General features: G+C 42.3%; 1 protein-coding gene across 8 annotated transcripts in view; it reads right to left on the minus strand.

Annotated features, from left to right (window-relative positions):
• Positions 1–21,809, minus strand: part of ANKRD6 (ankyrin repeat domain 6) — a 96,726-nt gene that overhangs the window by 17,380 nt on the left and 57,537 nt on the right. For 4 of the 8 annotated variants that reach the window (XM_027695345.1, XM_027695353.1, XM_027695373.1 and 1 more), the window contains 2 exons: positions 17,356–17,612; positions 7,510–7,608 (listed from right to left, as the gene is read on the minus strand). In XM_027695345.1, coding sequence (XP_027551146.1) covers positions 7,510–7,608; positions 17,356–17,475 — 219 coding nt within the window. In that variant the 5' untranslated portion in view covers positions 17,476–17,612. The other 4 variants (XM_027695391.1, XM_027695337.1, XM_027695327.1 and 1 more) reach the window with 2 other exon arrangements.

The following is a 21,809-nucleotide window of genomic DNA, read 5'->3' on the forward strand; positions in this document are numbered from 1 at the left end:
AGTGAATCAAACACGTTTGGCACGACATGTCTAATAATCAACAGTATCTGTAGGGAACTACAGGGAATTACAGGCTGTCGCAATTCATCATAATGATCCTCCAGTACTTACACTAACTGGATGAGGCTCTCCTGTTTTGACTCTGATTGCTCCATCAGCCCTGCTTACGATAAGGAGCACAAGATGAGATCAGTCTCTTCAGCACCTCTGGTGAATTTACCAATTAGTGCTATGAGTGGAAGCAACTTTATGAGGAGGACCACAATGGCAAGACTTGATTCACTCAAGCAGTTGAGCAATCCTGAGGTCCAAACAACTTTCATTTCTCATTGACCTGCCATGTAGCAGCAACGGGCAAGTTTCTTACATCAGTTTATTTCCTTTATGGCCAAGGTTCCAAAAGAAATGACGCTGATGTGGTCATCTTGTCTGACTGCCCATCTATCTCCCCTCTAACAACTGTTGAACTCGTTTGCTGAATTAGAGAACCCAAGATTAATTTTCTACAAGCCTTCCAGAAACTGAAGACTAGGGAGATGCAAATCACTGGCCCTGCCCAATGGGGGTTATCTGTATATTTTTATGTGCATGTTGGTGAGGCCCTGACAAATGAGGGGAAAGAGAAGGATTTATGCAGCAGTGTGTAGGGATGTAAGACACCGATTGATGGGAAAATGAGCTGCAGTAGCTCCACTGCTGCCACAACCGTCTTGGCTTTTCTTTGAAATCACTTTGAACCCACAATGCTGAAGCACAGCCTGAGTCCACAAGCAAAGACAGGCTTCAAAGCTACATACAGCCTTTTTCGGGATGAATAAACAGAGTGGGAATCCAATCCACTTCTACCTATCTAGATAATGGTCACCACAAACACATGCAAGGCAGAGATATGCCAGGTATCCTGGGGGAAAAAGGCCCGCAGGAAGCTAGTCCTAAATAGAACAAAATTTCTCTGCTACAAATCTGTATCAGATAATAGCATATTATATTAAATACTAAAACTAGAGGAATTTCTGTGTTTTCTGTTCTACAATCTACAAGTCTTTAGAAAACTGGCTAATTTGAATAATTTGTTCTCAAAGGTAATTAGCAGCTTACTTAAAACTTGCTCTTTGTGGGGTTCTTTTGTGCTAATGATACCAAACTAGTTATTAATCTATATAGAAAAAATGAGGATTACCAACTACAACCTTTCAATAATCCCTAAATCATTAAATTGGCTTATAGTCATGAAGTTGATTTTAAAAAATTGTGTTGAAGGTCCTTTTTTAAAAATTGCTATCTGTGTTTTTTCTCTAGAGGCTACATACTTTTACTTTTGTTCTTGTGACTGGAAATGTATTTTAAGAGATTTTGAACAAAGACAGTAATGGTTCCAAGAAGTGGGACTTTCAGAAAAGCACAAAGTGTTGGAAAACTGACAGCACTGCAAGTGCTCTGAATTTTTGTATTTGTTCCAAATTCAAAGACAATCAAAATGGTATGGAAAATGTCCAAATTATACCATCTCACAAGTGCAAGTGTCAAATAGTTACCAGTAACTATGACTACATGGAAATTTGCTCAACAACAAGCTGAGGAAGAACTTAATACCCTTTTTTGAAAATGCATGGCACTGATGACTGGCGCAGCTACTGCTACTGCAGCAATGGGTAATGTGGACAGTGCAAAAGTCATTTTATCTGACTGTCACAAAGTGGAAAGTAATCCACCAAACTGGTATTGCTGCACCAGCAAAACTGCAGAAGATATTATAAAACAGACTAAAACAAGATGGCAACTGCCATTGCAGTGAATGGAGTTTGAACAATGAATGGTTGGTTGCTACTTCTTTACAGTCTAGGAAATTACTGTGGAGAAGACTAAACTGGGGGCAGGAATGGCTTGTACTGGATTTAGTTTGTAATTAAGGATCTTCTCACTGGGTCAGTTTAAAACAAGGCTGTTCCTGTTATTAGCCCAATCTTATCACAGTAATTGCAGTGAGGTCAAAGGCCATTCAACTTTTTAGAGTGTGTTGATATTACAGCTACTTTTAATGGCATCTCATTTAATTTCAAAACAAACACATTTGTTTATTTGGAAAGCAGGAAGCACACCTCACTGCTGCAAGAGCACGTCTCCCTTGGGGAGCCCAAACCCATGTGCTGGAGTAGGACTGAGACAGCTTCAGCCATGCCCGAGCTTTGTCCCATATTCTATTCTGGTCCCTGAAGTGGAAGTCCAGGTAAGTGAAAGGATACAAGCCTGCAAATGGCAGGCTCAGGTGTCTCCTGTCCAAGGTGTGGGCTTTGGTGCCGACATCTTCCCTACACAGCATGGGGAGAGCCAAGCATCTAAGAGTAAGGTCCAACCCACACCCTGATTGGGCAAAATAAACACCTCATCCCTGTAACAGGGACTATCAAAGGATATCTCAAACCCTGTTTGACCGACTGAGGCACCTCCCAGTGATGAGATGGCACATATCAGTGTCCTGGTGTAGGTCCATCCCTACCACCCCCTGGCCCCTCAGCCAGCAGGACAGAGCAGAACCCAATCAACTGTTCCCTCGGACCTCTGCACAAACATTAACCTTAAACTGCTTAAGGTGCTGTGAAAGCTGAATCACCAGATTGCAATGCCCTCTGTGTGAGAGTCACTGAGCGCCCCAGCCATGGATGGCGTAGCCCACCTATAAATAACACTGCCTGTCCTGCTGCACTCTAACCTGTCTTGCCTTCCCATCAGCAGTGGAGCAAATCCCTACCTTGCCTTTTATGGAGTCAGAGAAAACAGATAAATTTTTTTTCACAACATGAATTTTCAGACAGTGTAATCACTGACTTGTGTATCTTTTATTAATTGCTAAAATAACTGTCTCTGAAAGCACTCATCGGATTTCTGCTTTTAGCAAGGCATTAGGGGGCTCTTCCAGAGGCTCAGAGAGCAATTACAGCAGTAAATGTGTATTAACTGTCCAGACTATTATGCTGGGCACAATTTATGATCCTATTTGCAAGAGATTTATGCCTTCAGAACAGACTGCAGATCAGTAGCAATGAAGAGGGATAACTCCAGTGCTGTGTCACACAAACATGACCTTGACAGAAAACAGTCTGCCTAAATGCAGATGTGGGCCCAAAGCCAAAAAGACTTAAGTGAGGCTAGATAGAAGTAAGGCACTAAGGTCTACACTGGTGAATCTTAAACCTCCTTACTCAGACTCTGCCTGGCCCTGAAGGCAACTCAAACTCATTCCACTCCAATGCCCTGGACATCTCAGCGTGCAACACTGCCACAGGGCACTGCAGTCATGGTGGCACTGCACACCCTTGCCCTGCTGCAGCCCCTAATGCAGACATCTCTCCTCCTCTCTCTCACCCTATGAGTGCTCTCCTCACGTGCTTGCTGGAAGAAGCTCCATGCATGTTGCAGGTATGCCCACCACCCTTCGAAATGAGGCCAGCGAAGAAAGTGGCCACTGGCTCTTCTGCAGCAGCCCAGAGGTTACTTGCACAGTTTGTCTTGCCGTGACAGCACTGCAGTGTTGAAAGTGCTCCACTTTTAAGAAAAATCTTGGTATTCATTGGGATAAAAAGAGGAAGACACTGGGAGACTGGGATAGAAATCTGCATCCCCTGATGCAGAGGATGCAGGACTGCACATCTGAGAGCTCTACCTGTAACAGGGCTGTTACACAGCAGAAGGTAAATTTCCAAAGGGTGAAACCATGTTCTTTATAGAGAGCTTAAACACCTGCTGTCAGGAGAGGGTTGCAGGCTGGGAGTTCTGACAAAAGGCAGATACTTAAATCTTGACCTCTCCACGGACTTCAGCATTACCCTTCCTTTAGAACTTGTGTGTTGTCTAGGCTGGTGGCATTTGCTCAGTGTCCTGGTTTTTGCAACTACCTCCCTGACTAACTTAAAACAGTGGATGCAACCACTGGGACCAGGCACCTGGAAACTGGACAGGCATCTATTTTACATGTGAAGTTCACCCCAAGGAAAATGAAACAATACAAGCGACTTACAAAACAGTTTCAGATAGACTTTTGAACAGCTCTTCTGTTTTACTGGAGTCTCTATAATAGACTCTACTACCCAAAATGAGTGAGATTTGGTTTACACTAGTTTGTAATACCTGTTAATTTTTCCTTTCTCTGATTTAAAAAAACCAACCTATAACCACCATAATTTGTTCTCCTGCATGCTCCTATTCTCCAGAGCATCCATCAGTTGTACAATCTCCCTTAAAGCTCTTCTCCAGTGCCACACTTTACCTTCTCGCTGTCCTTTTATGTTTGCAGAAATCAACAGACTGTCTTGCTACTGGAGAATTGCACCAAATAGAATCACAAAATCGTCATGATACACAGGAAAAACAACTTCACTCTGAACAATAAATGATGATGCATGATCAGCAGAAGTGATCAAGGCATTAAAGATAATCATGAATGAAACAAATTACTGTCTAAATGAAATGGAAGCACAGGAATAAGCCACTCTGCATCTTTTCATTCAGCTAGAAATGATTATGAACCCTGGGCTATTGCTCCATTATTTGAAACTAATTTTCTGCTTCTTAAATTGGAGCTTCCAGAAGGGAAGTTTCAGGGCCTCTGGCCTTTGTTTTAAATCACATTGTTTTCCCAGTTAGATCTTCAGAGTGCATACAGGGCAGGGAAAGCTGATGCAGAGCACCCAGCACCAAGCCGGCCATGCATCCATGCAGTGCCGCAGAGCTCAGCCATGCCAGATTGCCCGGCCAGGTTTCGCAGCATGCACTGTGCGAGGTGTCAGGCTCAAGGCAGGCGGGATGCACAAGAGTTCTAACCTCCTTCTCTTTCTCTGATCTTCTAGGTTCCTTTCTAGCCTTTCTCTTCTGGTTTCTCTTATTTTTTTCATCCTTGATTTCCTTCACCGGAACAACCTTCTCCTTGACTATTTCTGAGGTGTGTGCTGTATGGATACTCATTGACCACTCAGAGATGGCATTGGGATCCCAGTAAAAGTTTTCAGTATTGGCAGGGAGAAGAAAAGAGTTAGCTCCTGGGGTGGCGTATTCTACAGAGCTGGACTCCACCGGCTGAAATTCATAATAATCCCACTCCAGGCCACTGGAGGTCATTCTTCAACTAATTCTTACAGCTCTTAACCATGTTTAAAGAATGTATCTGTAGAACATGAAGGGAGCATTTTAATCTCTCCACAACATTTAGTAACTTTTAAGTTTCTGCTTATCAGGCGGCAAATTAAAAGATGGTCTTGAATTTGTTCAAAATAAAATCTTTAGGTTTCTTGTTATTTAGAAAAATAAAATGTAGATCATCTTTTTGGATTCTTGTGTGTTATCACAATGACACAGACCAAAAACAACAAAGTAATTTACTTTTCAAACAAATATTATAATCCCCACTCTCACAAGCATTTTTGCATCTGAACCTAAATCTGTATTCCTGAAAAACAGCAGTGAAATGGACAGATGTTACTCAGCACTTGAAACTAAGATGCCTTCACCGCCACATAAGCACACAGTAAAAGTGGCAGAAGGCACAATCAATAGATGGCAACTAAAAGAGAGTATGAACATATTCTGTGGGGCATAAACTGTAAAAATGAATTACACAAGGAGAAACCATAAATAGAGAACTTTCTTTGAAGACCTATGCAAAATGAAAGCAGAAATATTTTAGTTAATATCTATCACAAGCAAAAATCTTCATTTGGAGTTTCAGACTTCCTTCTCCTACAATACAAATCCAAACGTACCCGCTGAGACTCAGCAAGTCCCGAGGCTCTCCTCAATCCCAACCAAATTACTAGTACTAAATACAAAGCTAAAAATCAAAATACATTTAAACAAAACAGAATCTATGAATCCAGCATGCATCTATTCTTTCATATTAATCACCACATTTAGAAGCAGTATCCAATTGTCGTGAGCAAAGTCCCCGAGAAGTCTGCAAGACAAGTGAAGTAGGTCTTCTACAAGTTGAATATTTCTACAACTACAAGACTCTTTACTGAACTGAAATGATGCTAAACATTGATTTACTGTCTTTCCATTACAGCTATCAGGTTTATATATAAACAGCCTAGATTTTATTCCTAGAGGATTAAAAATAATAAACCAGACTTACTCAAAAACCAATTTCCACAGAAACCCAATTTGACCAAATCAGTGGAAGCTCTTGCTTTCTTAAAGCAGCAACTTGCTTTTCTCAGGAAAACTGACTGTACTTGTAAAGTACCTGCAATTTTCTCTTAAATACCTGATTAATCATTTTCACTGGGAGAAGTCAAAAAACATACCCAAGATACATCTGAATAAACCGATACTTCCGCTGCACTTGCAAATATGTTCCATTTCACAGATGGGCACAGTGAAAGAATAAAGAGTGCAGGAAGCAAATTTTCTTCCTAGAAAAACAAGTTTCCCTGTGAAAGGCTGGCCACATCAGTACCACAGTCCTAAGCTTGTCAGACAAGCTGCTCATGTGTCACAGGGAATCAACTACTCACGCATAGGAAGAAACCAGCTTTCTAATTTCTATAGATATTTAACTCTCTAGATGCAAATGAATGCCTATGGGGATTTTCAAGAGGCAACTAGAAATTTCCAGCGTCCTTCTAATAGTCATACAGATGCCTCTACTAACCATCTTTGGACCTTTAGGTCCTTTGAAGACTCTCCACCTTTACAGGGAGGAAAAAAGCAATCCTTTCTCAAAGTTGTTCCAGCGTGCCATCAGAAGTTAGCAATTAAATCTGCAGAAATCATGTTTATTCGACTGCTATTTCACAGTTCAGTCTATACCATTTTTCATCAGAGTGAGATAACTAAATCCATGTTACCTCATGTTACGATGTGCCTCAAAGGCTGTTCCAAGATTAGAACTACTCTTATAGAAACCTGAGAAATTTCAGTAACTTACATGTTTTACTGAATGAAAAAAAATTTGCTGAAAGCTTGTTTCATTGTGCTGGTGCTTCACCACACAACAGTTTCACAGATGCGACCACCTCTACATCATGCATGGCTGCCAACAGGACGATCTCCCTGCAGCACTGCACAGTGCTCTGGGCAGCTGCTCAATACCTTAGATGTTGAGGCATGTGCCTACACAAAAAGCATCTCCCACTTCAGGCCAACATCACAACTGGTTGTGGTCCCTACCTGACATCCTTCAGTGCATTCCCACAGAGCACAATGAGCTCCTAGTGCATTTCTACAAAAAGTGACAGATGATGACTCTCACTGCTATTCACATCCATCTGGCACAGCCAGAGCTCTTATAAAGCTCTGCAGCTTGAGCAAGAGGACCAAACTATTCATTGAAAACCACCACGTTTTACATTGTCTCCCATGCAGTTTTGCATATCCAAATTGGAGGTTACATCTCTGAATTAGAAAATAGACAGATTTTGCTTTCATTTAATCCTACTTCAAAGAAGTGAAGGTCCACTGTTACTTGCAAATCATCTTTCCCCCTCCGCTGCAAGCAAGAAAGTTTTATCTACTTACATCATCCTGTATGTCCAGGTCACAACCTGCCTTCAACAAAATCTGGACAACATGGAGATGACCCTTGTGGGCAGCAAGATGCAGGGGGGTCCGGCCATGCTATGAATGAGAAGAAAATAATAATACATTAGGGTGAATTTTTATGCATGGCAGTTAAATATAATTTTATCTGCTTTTCATGATTCTTCTGTTTGTACCTCACTCTCTGAAACCTGCAATAGCAGCAACTGACATATATTAGTGTGTCAAAGGCTTTATCTTAGTTTTGTGTATACTGAATATTCCTCCTCCCCCTTCTGTAACATTTCAGTTTATCCCAATGACACTCTACAAAAGGGATATCATATTCACGTAAGGGTACATCCTTAGAAATTCAGATCCAGCTCTGTGTTCATGCCTAAGCAGAATTCATGACCCTTTTGTTTCTGTCCCTCTGGAGCACAGAACTGTCAACTACTTTCAACTTCCCTCTGTACAGCAAAGTTGCAGTAGTAGGTTAATTCATGTATTGTAGTGGGCACCTTCTTTGTGACAGAGACAAGAATTACTGAACTGTTGTGCATGACAGATGCTCCCTTGAAAAGGAATAGAAGACTTTTAGTCACTTCAGTGACTTCGTGTGTATGACAACCAACTTCATTTTGCTAAAGATCTCTCAGGGTTTTTTTGGACAATACTTATTTTTAAACATTATCTTTCTTTCTCTCTCTCTCTCTCTCAAATCTCAAGGCATCAACATGAAAACTGAGTGAAACACCTCTAAGTCTGTTAAACAGCAACACTCTAAAACTGTTCACTGCAGATTATTTAATCACAAATAAGCAAACAGGATTCCAGCCATTGCTAAATTTACAAAGTATCTTCACAAAGAATGCTGCTTTCTCTACTAGGCATTTTATGAAATAAAGAAGAGTCACATTACGCTTCACCTCTATTACATATCTATTATATATCTATTATTTCATTACTGGTGCTATTGTCTATTTTTCCATCCAATGATTCCACCCAAGGATTTACCCTGCAAAGGAAGATAAACAGCCCTACAATATTACCTACAGAAGGAGGAAACACTTCAAAAGCTATCTGACTACTAGTGGCCTGAAGTAAGCAGAAGGCAACTATCAGTTCTCTGAGGTTTTAAGCAACTTCTTCAGTGAGAAAACTACTTCAAGTATATAATAAATCAAGCTCAAGACAGGATTGTTTTCATACAGTGAATCCCATCCCCACATAGCTGGTAAAACCTTGGTAACTCGGCCTCTTCAGAACAAAAAGAAAAAACAGAACGGCTGGGGACAAAATGTCTGTCTGATTACTGATCAGTTGTGTTGTGCTTCAAAAACATTGTGTTGATTAATTGTCCTACATTATTGATTTGAAGGGCCAGATCTAAGGGCAAAGTCCTCATCCACTCTGACACAGGGGTTTCTCAAAACCCAAATGTTGTCCCCTGTTAGTAGCAGCAGTTCATTCCCATGTGGGAAACTTCCATTCCTGTTTTGCTGAAGGTGTGGGAAGAGCTCACTTTCAGCTGTCACCACTGCCCCTGGCACCATCTACCCTGCTGCCTGGGTGCCTCTTGCTCGATCTGGTCACAGGTCCCTAAATGCCTGGCCCTACGTGGAAGGGCACTGAGCTGCACCGACCACGTTTCCTTCTCCATCAGCTTGGAGGAGAGCCAGGGCTATGTCACTGTTCCAGGTAACTCAATAGCAGAAGGCATAAAAGTCCCCAGGCAACCCAGGTGAAAAAAAAAAAGAGAGAGAGAAAACAAAAAGAACCCAAATTGACAAACAATTCTTGGCTATGAACAATGTTTGGATTATGAATATGTGTGCCAGCACATTCAGATTTACAGGTTCTGACTTTTCTACATTACTTCATGCCAACATGTAAATCACCTAATCCAGGCACCTATCTCATTTCCCAGCAAGTTATTAATATATCACAAAAACAATTTATAGCAATCTGTACATGGATCAGGAAAAATCCCAAACCAACCCAACTTGAAGCCAGCTCATGTACATTAAAAGGAAAATAGTGTCAACAACATGAGTATATCCCAACAGGAAAACTTTCTGATAAGATAACCAGCTCTAACCACCAAAAAAATGCTGACATGCAGGCAAAGGCACTGTGTTAAAAGTAAACTATGAAAACAGAATAGGAGTTTGTATCAATACGAGGGGCATGTTTTCCTCAACCATCACATGTTCCTAGGCAATTGTGAGACAGATTGTGCCTGCTGGCAGGGCACAAGCACAGGAAAAGGCTGCAAAACCACAGAAGATCGAGATCACATGACCTTCACCTGCCCATTCAGTGCCTTAAGCCACATTAAAATAAAGCTGCCCCGAAGAATGGGCTTATCTGGAAGAGGCTCCCCTCATCCCAGGGAGGACTGTTGTCCTGTCCCTGGAACCTACTCAACAGGATATGGGTGCTGGAGGAGGAGAGGGCACTTGCTGGAAGAGGTCACTGCAGGCCCAGGGAGAGCTGCAAGCAAGGGCCTGGATGTTCCTGTCACTCATTGAAGAGAGGTTCATGTTAACTGTGCATTTCCCCTACTGTCATCTTCAAAGCATTCAAAAACATTATTCAGGTCCCTAAAACTCAGGTTGGTTGATTTTTTTTTTTTTAAATAAATTAATAATTGGGTTGAAAGACTAAAGGACCACTTTTATTCCAGAGGGTTTGTGTGTTTCAGATTCTTTATACAGAAACATAGGTTCAGAGCCATCTCAACTACTGGAGACCCCTAGAGAGAGACCTTCAGTAACCAGAGCTTCTGCACACCTGCAGTCCTTGAGTTCTTCCCACTTTAAAGGGACACTATAAACAACAACTGTGACACTACCTAGGACAGGAGAGTGGGAAGAGAATCAATTCCAGCACATTACACTAATTAGAGGCTCAGGCTTTTGAAAGAGCACCGATCATCTCAAGATTAATCATAACCCTGCAAAAACTGGCAATGCCAGATTTTCTTTTTCTTCCCAATAACATTCAAAATGAGAGCAGAGATGGGTGGTACAGATGGACAGTGTTCCAGTATGGGCAACACAAACACTGGAAAAACATTCCCACCCTTTTCCCCACACAAACATACACACAGGTATGTAGGTACATATGCACGCACACACTAATCCAGAACAAACTGTGACGAAGGGACAAGGAGTTTGGGTGCCCCTCATGCTGTGATGACAAACTTGGAGCACAGCAAGCTTTGGAGAGAAACACTGAATGAGTCTTTGCCACAGCACCAACAGTCAGGGCTGCTTTTGCCTTCATGCCTATAAGTCAAACTAATAGCCCACAAAGTTCTTCTCTCACAGCAATGCACCCTACCCAAATATATAGGTGGAAGAGAGATGAAGACAGACAGACAAATCTCCCTCTGTGTGTCTCCTCCATAAAGACATTTTGCACTCAATGCTGCAGCACCAAAGAGGGGGTGTATTGTGTCTGGCTGAGCTGGAGTTCATTTCTCATAGTAGCCCTCACAGTGCTGTGCATTGCATTGGTAGCTAGAAGGGTGTTGATAACACACCAGTGTTTTGGCTACTGCTGAGCACAGCATCAGCACTGTAACATTCCTTCCTCAATCCACGGCAAGATCCTGGGAGGGGACCCAAGTAGGCCAGCTGACCCAAACTGACCAAAGGGATATTCCAGACCATATGACGTCAGCTCAGGTATAAAAGCTAAGGCAAGGAGCAGGAAGGGGGGCATTCATTGTCTCCAGTGGCTGCCTGCTGAGGAACCATTACATGTGCTGAAGCCCTGCTTCTTGGGAGTGGCCAACCACCGGTGCTCATGGGAAGTAGAGAATAAACCATGTTATCTTTTGCTTCGCTTTTGCACACACAAGCTTCCACTTTGCTTTTGCTTTAAATAAACTGCCTTATCCCAACCCATGAGCTGTTTTCTCCACCTTACTCTCTCCCCTATCTGGCTGAGAAGGGGAATGATAGAGCGGCTGGGTGGGCACCTGGCGTCCAGTCAAGGTCAATCCACCACAGGGGGTTTATCTGAATACACGCAAGGGTCTAAGGGGGAAAGGAAACATGTACAAACACGAGTGTCTCCTAGATGCTCATTGCAAGGAGACAACACTAAACCGAGGAACTGCTCAACACGCAGACTACTGACTTAAAAGCTTGTGAGCATTGCCAAATATGAACTGTAATGGTTTGGGGGTTATTACAAATATAAATGAGACACTGCTACAACTTGGGATTAATGAACCAATAAAGCAGTCATTCATATGTTTAAAAAAAAAGCAATTTGGACTTCTATTCAAATGTAAACAATTGCTTCATCAGGCAACAAATCATACAAATGGTCCCGCGTCATGGACTTATTGACAAAATAAATGGGAGCTATTTGACTAAGGCTGCAATTTCCAACCACCATGACACGCTGCTATAGCTGTGGGGCGTATCAGGCTGCAGCCAAGCACTGTAAACAGCCACATGAGTTTCAGCAGTAAAATGCAAGGGTAGGTTTTTGTTTGTATTTAATCTGTATTCTAACTTTCAGACATTGTCAGGCACCTGTCGATACATACCATTTAAAAGCAGAACTTTCAGAAGAGTATGTTTGCCAGAGTATGCACTCCACAACCAAACCATACAGGGGGGCCTCAGCACCCCAAGCTGCACGACCTTTTCCTATGTTTATATATGTGTAGATACTTCATGAAAGTACATTCAGTTCTCCATCTCACCCTGCACTTGTGATGCACAAGGACTGTTATTTATTCATCCATTCTGCACTCGTACAAAAAATGCCTATCCACATTTTATTGGAAAGATTGAAAGCAAAATCCAAGTCTTGTCACATTGTTCACACTGATGATTTGTTAGACTGTTCTCCATGAATAACCTGCTTGCTCAAGTCAGCAGAAAGTTTCCCATTGACCTCAACAGGCATTCAGAAGTCCCTAAATGTTCGCTAGTCCCTTTTCATTTATCTTTATTTATTGTTCAAAACAGACACAAATAGCTTTTCAAACTGAAGGAGTGCAAAAATGTGAAAGCACCAAAATACATTTCCTTTTTTGTTTCTGTCTTAACTTAAAACAGAAGAAAAAAAGAGATTGCTTTAAAGAACTCAACGTGCTCTGAAGTTGAGACTCAAAGTACCCCAGCATTACTAAAGTGTTGCCATATGGCATGTTCATAACATGGCTAGTTCAAAAGTTAAATCAAACAAACAGAATCACTGAATCAAAACAGAAGCACTACTTTTTGCATTTCCTTGGGGCTTTTTTTTCTGAATTATCATCCCTTCTCTGCAGAATTCAATTTTATAGCTATGATCTTAATGCTATGTTCTGCAGAAATGCTATATTCTGCTTCTCTTTGAAAATACTCATAAAATCCATGGTGCTACACAAATTACACTAAAAGTGCCTGTGCTACCTTTATGATTTCTTCTGTTGATCTTTTCTGTGTTTACCAGAGAAGCAGTGTGCTCCTGTGTGTGCTTGCTAACACACAGCTTTTTCAGGCCCCATTAACTCTTGCTATTGAATGCTACATCCTGTGCTGCAACACCCCAGTGAAACCCAACACCCAGTAACACTTTGTTTTGGTGAGCTGGAGCACAGAGGTTCATACCTGGAAATTTGAGCTCCAGAAGTGCCTTGTTTAAGCCAGGCATCCTTGGGATGCACCAGAAGCAGATGCCTGGGAGGTGAAATCCCACTGCTCTCCATCCTCCAGGCAGCATTCTGGGAACAAGCTTGAGAGAAGACCTGACCTGATTTGAGATGTCACTACCACAGCTCCTCCTGGGCCATTCCTAGTGGTCCATAGCCCTCTCCCTCAGAATGAAAAGAAAAATAACCCAGGAAAAGGACAGCAATATCCTGGGAGGAGAGCAAGACATCAGCTCAGCAGAAGTTCCAACGCTTCTGTGTCAAAGATGCAGCTGTCAGTAATGTCACTGAAAGAGAGCTCTACTACAAATGGACTGAAAGAAGGGACCAGTTTTCTTGCTTGGAAGAAAAGACTTAATTATAGCAGGCTCAGTTCCTAGTTTTCCAGTTTTTGCAGCTTATTCACCAAAGTACTTGATAAGAGAACCTGCTTGTTGCATTAGCCAATACGTGTGATCGGTTGTTCAGGGGATTTTTTTGCCTTTTTCATAAATAAAACAGCTATACATTTGAAGAATGTTTGATGAAAAGGTGTAAAAATGGAAATTATCTCTTTGTCATATGGAGCAGAGTGGCAACAAAGCACCTGACCGAGCAGGTGCCCTTAGAAAAGAGCAGAGCCATGAAGCCTCTGCTGAGCACCACACCTTCTCTTGGCCACAGTCCCACATCCCAGCACCAGGAGAAGCACTCAATGCATGTGCACTGCAGTGCCACCACCCCTCATCCACTGTGGCGAGGGTCAGTAGCAGCAGAGTGACCTAGTGCCCATCAGCTCTTCTCCACATATTTTAAAAGGCCCCAAATCTGGAACAAGCCCAAGTATCCGCTGCCGGAGTCAGAGAGGTGCACCTTTCCATATTGACTTCACCTGCACAGATGCCTTGCTAGTAATGCTGGCAAAATGAAACAAGTGCATCCCCGAGGAAACACTAAAATGAGCACCTGGACACACAGATTCTCCAGTTTTTTCTTTCATATTCTTCTTTGTCAGAAATCATCTACTCAGAGGTGACAAAAATGAAATACTATTTTACAGTTGAATTGTTGTTTTCTGAAGCAACAATTAACCATATCATATGACCTTCCATATATGACAAAAATAGAACTGGACAAGCCAGCTATCTGGCATTTACTAGTACTTGATTTGTTATAGAAAATATCCTTCATTTTCCTTAAGCTATGCTCAATTAATCCATTTTGACTAAAGAACTCTCTAGCATTTAGCTCTAGATCCTAGCCACTTCAAGCTGTGGCTCTGCACAGTGTTGTTCATAAGAATTGGTCTGTGCTTACAGATGCATATCTGAAATACATTTAAAGCCTACAGTGATATGGGAACTTTTTCGCTCCCTCCAAAGAGTTTTGTCTCCTCATGTCTTCCTCCAATAAAACTCACAGAATCCAGCAGGAATTTTGGTTGACAAGTACCAGATCCAGGGTTTTTTTGATGCAAATTCCTATAATTTAAAATTAATTTGACAGAACAAACTGAAAACTGAATAAAAGCAGAAGACATACAGGTAAGGCATACACATGAATAAATTTATTTCTATGCTCCACTGTGCAATGAGTTTTATCTTGGAGGAGGAGACAGCTCTAGATTTCAGTTCATCTGAAAGCTTCGTCTATATTAGTGTGCTACAACAAGCCTGCCATCTAATTTCCATTCTAAAATTAACAACTCCTATCCCGAAAGTAGTTCTTATTTTGCACTCTTTCTGCTTATTGAAAGACTGCACAAGAACGTGTTGCTGTGATGGCTAAAAAATCCCTTTAAATTTCCAGTTTAAATATACTTGAGACTAATTTATACATCCTTGCTCTTGCAACAACCTTGTCCTTAACTTTACACATCTCTCCTTCCAGCCTTTGTGTGCCATCAGATTAGCAAGCCACGCTCTTCCCAGGGTATGTTTATACAGCCTTTCACAAGCAAATATGCATATGCTCTCTCTATACAGCTAGCTGGCTGAATAGAGCCAAATGCAAACTGGACGCTGTGTAGACCTGGATAAGACACTACGGAGCCTGGACTGATGGGCTTTGATGAGGACAGCAGCTTGGTCTCACGCCTCTTGGTTCACATTGCACTCACCTCTATCTGGCTCACAGCACGGAGGAATAAGTGTGTGTGCACCTCCAAAATACCCCACGCGTGTAGCCTTGGCTGCTTCTCTGAGAGCGTTTCCACTCCTCTGTGCACCCCTCCACAGTCTTGCTGATCTGACTTCATCTCTTCTGAGCAGGGCTTGTCACCAGGCTACCCGAGTACCTCATCTGTACTGTCTGGCGGTGTGCTGGGATGCACCCAGAATGGCAAGAGGGACAGCTTTTGTCATCTTCCCTCTCTGGACTCCATGGGGATAACCCACAACTTTTAGGAAAGAATAGCTACAATTCTGCAGTACCAGGTCAACTACAGGAATGGCCTCAGAGTTCACAGCTGTCCAACAGAAACACGAACTCTTTGCACCTGGGTGCAGTTCTGCTGCCAAATAAGCTCTGCTTTGATTTTCCATACAAGGGTTGAACAACAAAGCAAGCAAGTCACCCTATGTCATACAGGAAAGAAAAACTTATGAACTCTAGCAAATCCGCATTATATCAAATTAAGCTGATTTTGTGTTTCAAAGTCAGATCTACACAACGTGTTTGTTACTGTAATTAACAGAAGGCATTGATAGTAGCACAATAATTAACCTTAAAAATGAGAAAGTGTCAATTTTGCATTTGAATTGTGGATTATGGTAACTAGTTCCATAAAGCAGTTCAATCAGTGGCATAATTATTCTGGAAACCAAGGGATATCACATTTTATGTTCAAACAGTGTGGAAACTAAATTTGAAATTACAATAATGCACACATTTATATAAAGTACAACATCCTTTCTAACATTTGTGTATTTTCAGGTAGGTTCCTCAGTAGTCTTCACAGCTCATGACCTTAAAAAATCAAACAAAAGAAAACATGCAACCACAAAACCCTGAGCTACCAGTCAGGCATCTGTAAGTCAGTATTTCCTGGTCTATTACTGACTACCTTTAATAGCTGTATATCAGCTACAGAGCTGCTTGGACTACAGAGCCAAACAGGCATCTTTATGGGACTATTCATGTTTATTATATCTGTGCTTTGTATCTAGCAACAAGAGGCCCCTTATTTTGGCAAACAAAACTCACAAACACAGGTTGTCCTTGGATCACTCCAGCTTTCAAAATAAATATTATCTACAACTCAAACACTGCAAAGGGACTGAAAACAACTGTCACTGATAGATAAGTAATCTGTCTTTTCCTCTTTTTATCAAGTGTACTCACATTTGCTTTCTATCTGTAAATATTAGCTCCCATACATATATAAGGTTCAAAACCAATATGGAAACACACAAAAAAATAGATACAATGGAGAACAACAGTTCATCAAAACAGCACACCCCAAATCCTACGTTACAGCTCTAAAGATTTAACTTACCTAATTCTAAGGTTTTTTGCTGATCAAACCTTCTCCGCAACAGCCAGATCTACCTCATTTTTTATATGCTAGTATTATTTATAACATGTTGAGAGTTAGAATAGGTGAATAACATTTTGAACTCTCTTAATATCTACGCAGAAATCCCTTGATGCTGGCCTTATCTCAAAGGTATGGGGAACACAGTTTGCAACCCCCACGGTTGGAACTAAGGGACTACACAGAACGAATCAATGAGAATGTTGGGTATAAGTGAGGCTGCTGTACCAAGAGACTTCAGCGAAAAGAAACACTCTCTGTGTACCTTACCCTACCACAGAGGTGGCTTTTCCCCATCCCCTCACCCAGAGAGATAGGTGCTCTGAACCGCCTTCCCTTGACAGTGATGAATCGCTCCATTCATCAGATCACACAGTGTTCAAAAGTCAATGCACGCTTTGAAAAATGTCGCTGCCCGTCCATCAACACACTGTGTTTCTGAGGACTCAGTGTTCATCACAGCTGCGTCTGCTGGGAAGTGTATAAATACAAGACATGCAACTATATTGCAAATTTACGTGAGCTATTAAGTATAAACTTTAAGGAAATCTGAACACTAACCTCAGTCACATTCAGATTGGTAAAGCTACGAAGGCATTTTCACAGAGAATGGTCTAGGAGTTACATTAGTTCCCAGGGCTTTCGCAAAGCGTTTTTCTCTTGTTACCTTGGTAACCGCTACCTTGGCACCCCTGTTGATAAGCTGCACCACATTCTCCACTTGGCCTTTGTAGGCAGCTACAAGCAGGCGTTCTGAAAGCACGGCGACCACATCCTGCTGGCTCATGAATTAGGAGAGAAAGGTTTTCAGGTTTCTTCAGTCCAAAAACAAAGGCTTGGGATCAGTTCAAGCAGCATGCAAAGAGGCGAGGAAGGACTCCAGCTCCCTGGACAGTGACGTTATTGCTATGCCATCCTCTGGACCTACGGATCAGAAAACAACACTGCTGTCAGCAAGCTTTCAGAAACAGAAGTGCTGCAGCAACTCCTCCCTGAGTGTTTGTCTTTGCACTGGTTTGGGAGGGGGTCACAAAAACCCCTTGGAACCTCCTGAACACATTGCACTTCTGTTACAATGCGGAGGGGTGTAGATAGTAGCACATTTTGAATGTGCCCTCATTTCCCTTGGTTGGGACAAAAATCCTTAAACTTTCTGAGAGCTTAACTGTCTTTTGGCCTAAACTGCATTTGTGTGGCCCCCTTTCATCCTCTCCTTCCCCCCAGGTTTCCCAGACTTTAATTAGCCAAGGATGGGTTAACTGCTGTTGGCCAAGGGAACAAGAATAGGTTATAGTTACTGGTTGCTGATATAAATATACAAACCTCTGTCCTGGAAGGACAGAGTGCAGTCAGCAATTAAAGGCAGCTGACTGTTCCCTCACAAGTATAAAATGCTTCATAGCCTCCCCTGAACCATCCCAAGGACACCTTAGGGAGGGATCAGAACCTGCAACTGGAAAACAATCATCTTTGCTGTCAGTGAGAAACTATATTCCCCCCACAGTGCTGACATCATGCCCCACTGACCACAGAAACAATTCAGATTTAGAACTCATCATGCAAACAGTATGTTCATCTGCCTGGGCTACACTGACCCATCCAATGAGCCATCAGAGCTGAAAAGAGATTTTGGACATAATTCCAGAAAACGTATCCACAGATCACTTTGACACATAGGATCCAGAGCCTGCCCATCTGAGGAAGATATCAGCTTTATTTGTGCTTTTCCCACTTTGGTATTTAATTGTTTCAGTACAGGAAAAACACACTCAAGATAACCAGCGTGTATACAGATGATTTGTCTTTCTCTCTCTCTTGAAATATCACTGTACTGCTCCTTAGCAGCTACTAGCACGATATGCTCCACATAGTCTAAGAGTAATAGGTGCAGGATTAGATGATCTTGGAGATTGATAGTGGAATACAATGTCTTTCACCCTTATGTTATCCCTTTGAATCCATCCCCAAACAGCAATAACTAAAAGCTATTACTGCTTAATGGCTTAGCTCCCCCCTAAATTGATTTGGTTTTCTCAGTTTAGCTGATAGTACAAGGCCCTCCCCATCATAATCACACCACTCGGAGTACTGACATTTTTGCTGGGGACAAAACCCTTCAATGAACATTGCTCCAATGTTACAAGCTCGTATTCACCAGTACACCTCTGCAACAAGAAGATGCTGTAGCCCTGTTTAACTGAATGCTTAATAGGGTATTGTGAAACTCTGTGTCACCAAAACAGTATCCAAAGTCCCTGGAACCTGATGGACTAGTGATCTACACTAAAAATTTTTGATCATAGAAATTAAAACCATATTGGTTAATCTGTAGTAGTAGATGATAATAGCAGAATTTAATTTGCATTCCTATGGTAATTTATATTAACAAATTTTAAAATGCTTTATAAGCTTTAATTCTTGTAACACTCTTTGAGGTGAATAATATACTGAAGAATATTACATGCATTTAAGGAAAAGGCCTTTGAAAGCACAGGAAAGTTACTGGTTTCTCTGAGGTTAACAGCAAGTTATGTAAAAGCCAGGAAATAACTCCAGATAACTGACTCTTGATTTCTAAGTATAAGCACTGGCAATACTATTTCCAGGTAGAAGATTCAGGTTAGTTTTTCCTCACCTTTCTCTTGCTTTCTAGGTGCAAACGTGTTTGGAGCAACATGGAAATAGCTACACATTTGTTCAGAGAAACCAGACAAAAACTTTCTGGCCCTCAAAGGCAGTGTAACATGGGACAACACAGGAACAGTGCTGTGCTATGTCACTGGACTGGTCTTATTCACACTCTCAATGTGATGGACACAGTTTGGACACCCTGGAAACATGGAAAATATGGAAGACAGAAAAAAAAACCCTTGTGTGCTTCACTAGGACTGTACACATCATACCCTGCTCCTCTGGCACAGTGCTGTGCACTGTATGGTACAAACCACGTAAAAAAGCCAAGAAATACAGATGGCCTACAATTAATAATTTGATCTGTGAAAAACAACACAAGTTTCAATCTCATCTCCTTAAGTATTTAATTTCCAGCAACTTGTGCTACCGAAGCAAGATGAACACTCACCCTTCCTCTATGTCCCTCACCACATGATCCTGGCCCCCCTGCTTCCAACATATCCCTGACCCTCCGATCACATCCAAAGTTGCACCTCCATAACCCAGGAGCACACCCCATTCCTCCTCTCCATGACTGGCACACAGTGCAAGGCACACCTTCCAACAAGAATCTTTCTCCATGAGTTTTTAAGGCAGTGTGATGGTGTGTTTCTGTGCCAGCCCCTGCTTGTGCAGTGGTGGTTTCCAAGTGAACTGTACCATCGATTATTTGTCCCCAACCTTACCCATAAGCTGGCTGCCTACACTTTGGATGGAGTCATGCACAATACAATGACAACTCTGTGCATCTTAAAACATCTGTGGTCAGATTCTGCTTGGTTTTCTTACCATTTAAATTAAAAAAAAAAAAAGAAAAGCAGTAACATCATTGTCACTGAGAGATTTCCATATTCACTGCAAAAATGTCAATGGAAACATTTTCCTGACACACTGACATTTCTGAGCAAATCTGCAGAACTGTGGATGTTCATCACATCTTAGCCACACCACTAGAAACACACACTAATACCTGAACTGACACACAACAGTGCCAGGGAAAAGCCTGGATAACAGGTACATACCTATGCAAAGTAAATGCTGGAAATTGTACTCCCTAGTTTGACTGTGCTCCCTTTCTCTCACTGTCTTCCCATTACTGCAGCACATTCCCCCCTGGAGATCACGAGCCTCCTCAGCCTGCCATGCCCTGCCATGCTGGAGTGACGAACTGTTACAGCCTTGCTGTTAGAACGTAGTTTTTCTTCTTGCCTTCTCCACCACTTGCATCGTACATAAAAGCATAGCAAGGTGTTGATTCAGATATCAGTCTTTTACAGATATCTCCCACTTTGTCCAAGTTTCCAGCAGTTGTCAGTTCCCGTTCCCAGAGGGCAGTCACTGCACAAGCCTGGCTCCTGCTCCCACAACAGGTCTCATTCCCTACGACATTTGCTTTACATCTCCTCCGCTGGGATTATTTGCAATTCAGAACAGTGCATCTGATTAGGATAGGAAGCCCAGACAACTGAAAGACCAACTTTCCTTTTCTCCTGAGCTGGTAAGAAAAGATGGGTGACCACTGTGAGTGGGAATAACCTTCTTATTCCTCTCCCAAGGGACCCTTCCCTGGCACAGTGGCTACACTGGCAGTGGCATTGCTCCCCACCAGCTTTAACTCTCTACATGCCTGAGACACACGGTGTCTTTCCTTGACAATGTCTGCAGCAGGAAGAAGGTACCAGATGCCCAAGGACTACAGTTAGAAGCCTGACTGCTCCTTTCACACCCAGACAGTGCAAAATTAACCTGACAACATGATTACAGGCACTGCATCACATCCCTGCTGCCAGCACCTGCTGCCCAGAATTAAATCCCTCATTATCACCCCCCAGATCCAGAAGCTCAGGGGAGGCACAAAGCATGGGAATATTCAAACCTTCTGCCTTCAAAACAACAACAAAAATTATTTAAAAAATATTTAATGCAATTTTAAATAAGAAACAGCCATCTCTGTGCTTCTTTGTTTAAGATCAAATTACTTACCTGGGGCAGGCTGGGAAAGCAATACCTACTTCCCCGAGCCTCTCCAGGGAAACTGGCCAGATGTGATGCCCACAGGTTCAGTTGCTCCACTGCAGGGCAATCCCTTCCAAGGATAACCTGCTCACCCCTGAGGATTATGTGTTCACCCCATCAGTGGAGTGTGGAAAAGGACAGGTTGACTGTGGATTAGTATTCCTGATCGGCAGCAGTGAGACACTGTCCCCCGGCGCTGAGGTCCAGCTGCATCCCCACAGGTTATGCCCTTGGCTCAGCGAGTCACACTGCCCTACAGATGCTCTAGGAGATGTTTGTCTGGGATGGCACAGCACGGTGCGGGTGGGCAGCTGGCTGCTTGGTGGCAGGGTTTTAAAGCTCGCAGCTCCCTCTTCTCCCATGCAACTGGCAGAGAGGGCAAAAAACACTCTATGCACCTTCCCCCTCCCCAGCTCCCTCCCCTCTAAACTG

Source organism: Neopelma chrysocephalum, unplaced genomic scaffold (genome assembly GCF_003984885.1).
Source record: "Neopelma chrysocephalum unplaced genomic scaffold, ASM398488v2 Primary Assembly neopelma1_23b, whole genome shotgun sequence".
NCBI lineage: Eukaryota > Metazoa > Chordata > Aves > Passeriformes > Pipridae > Neopelma > Neopelma chrysocephalum.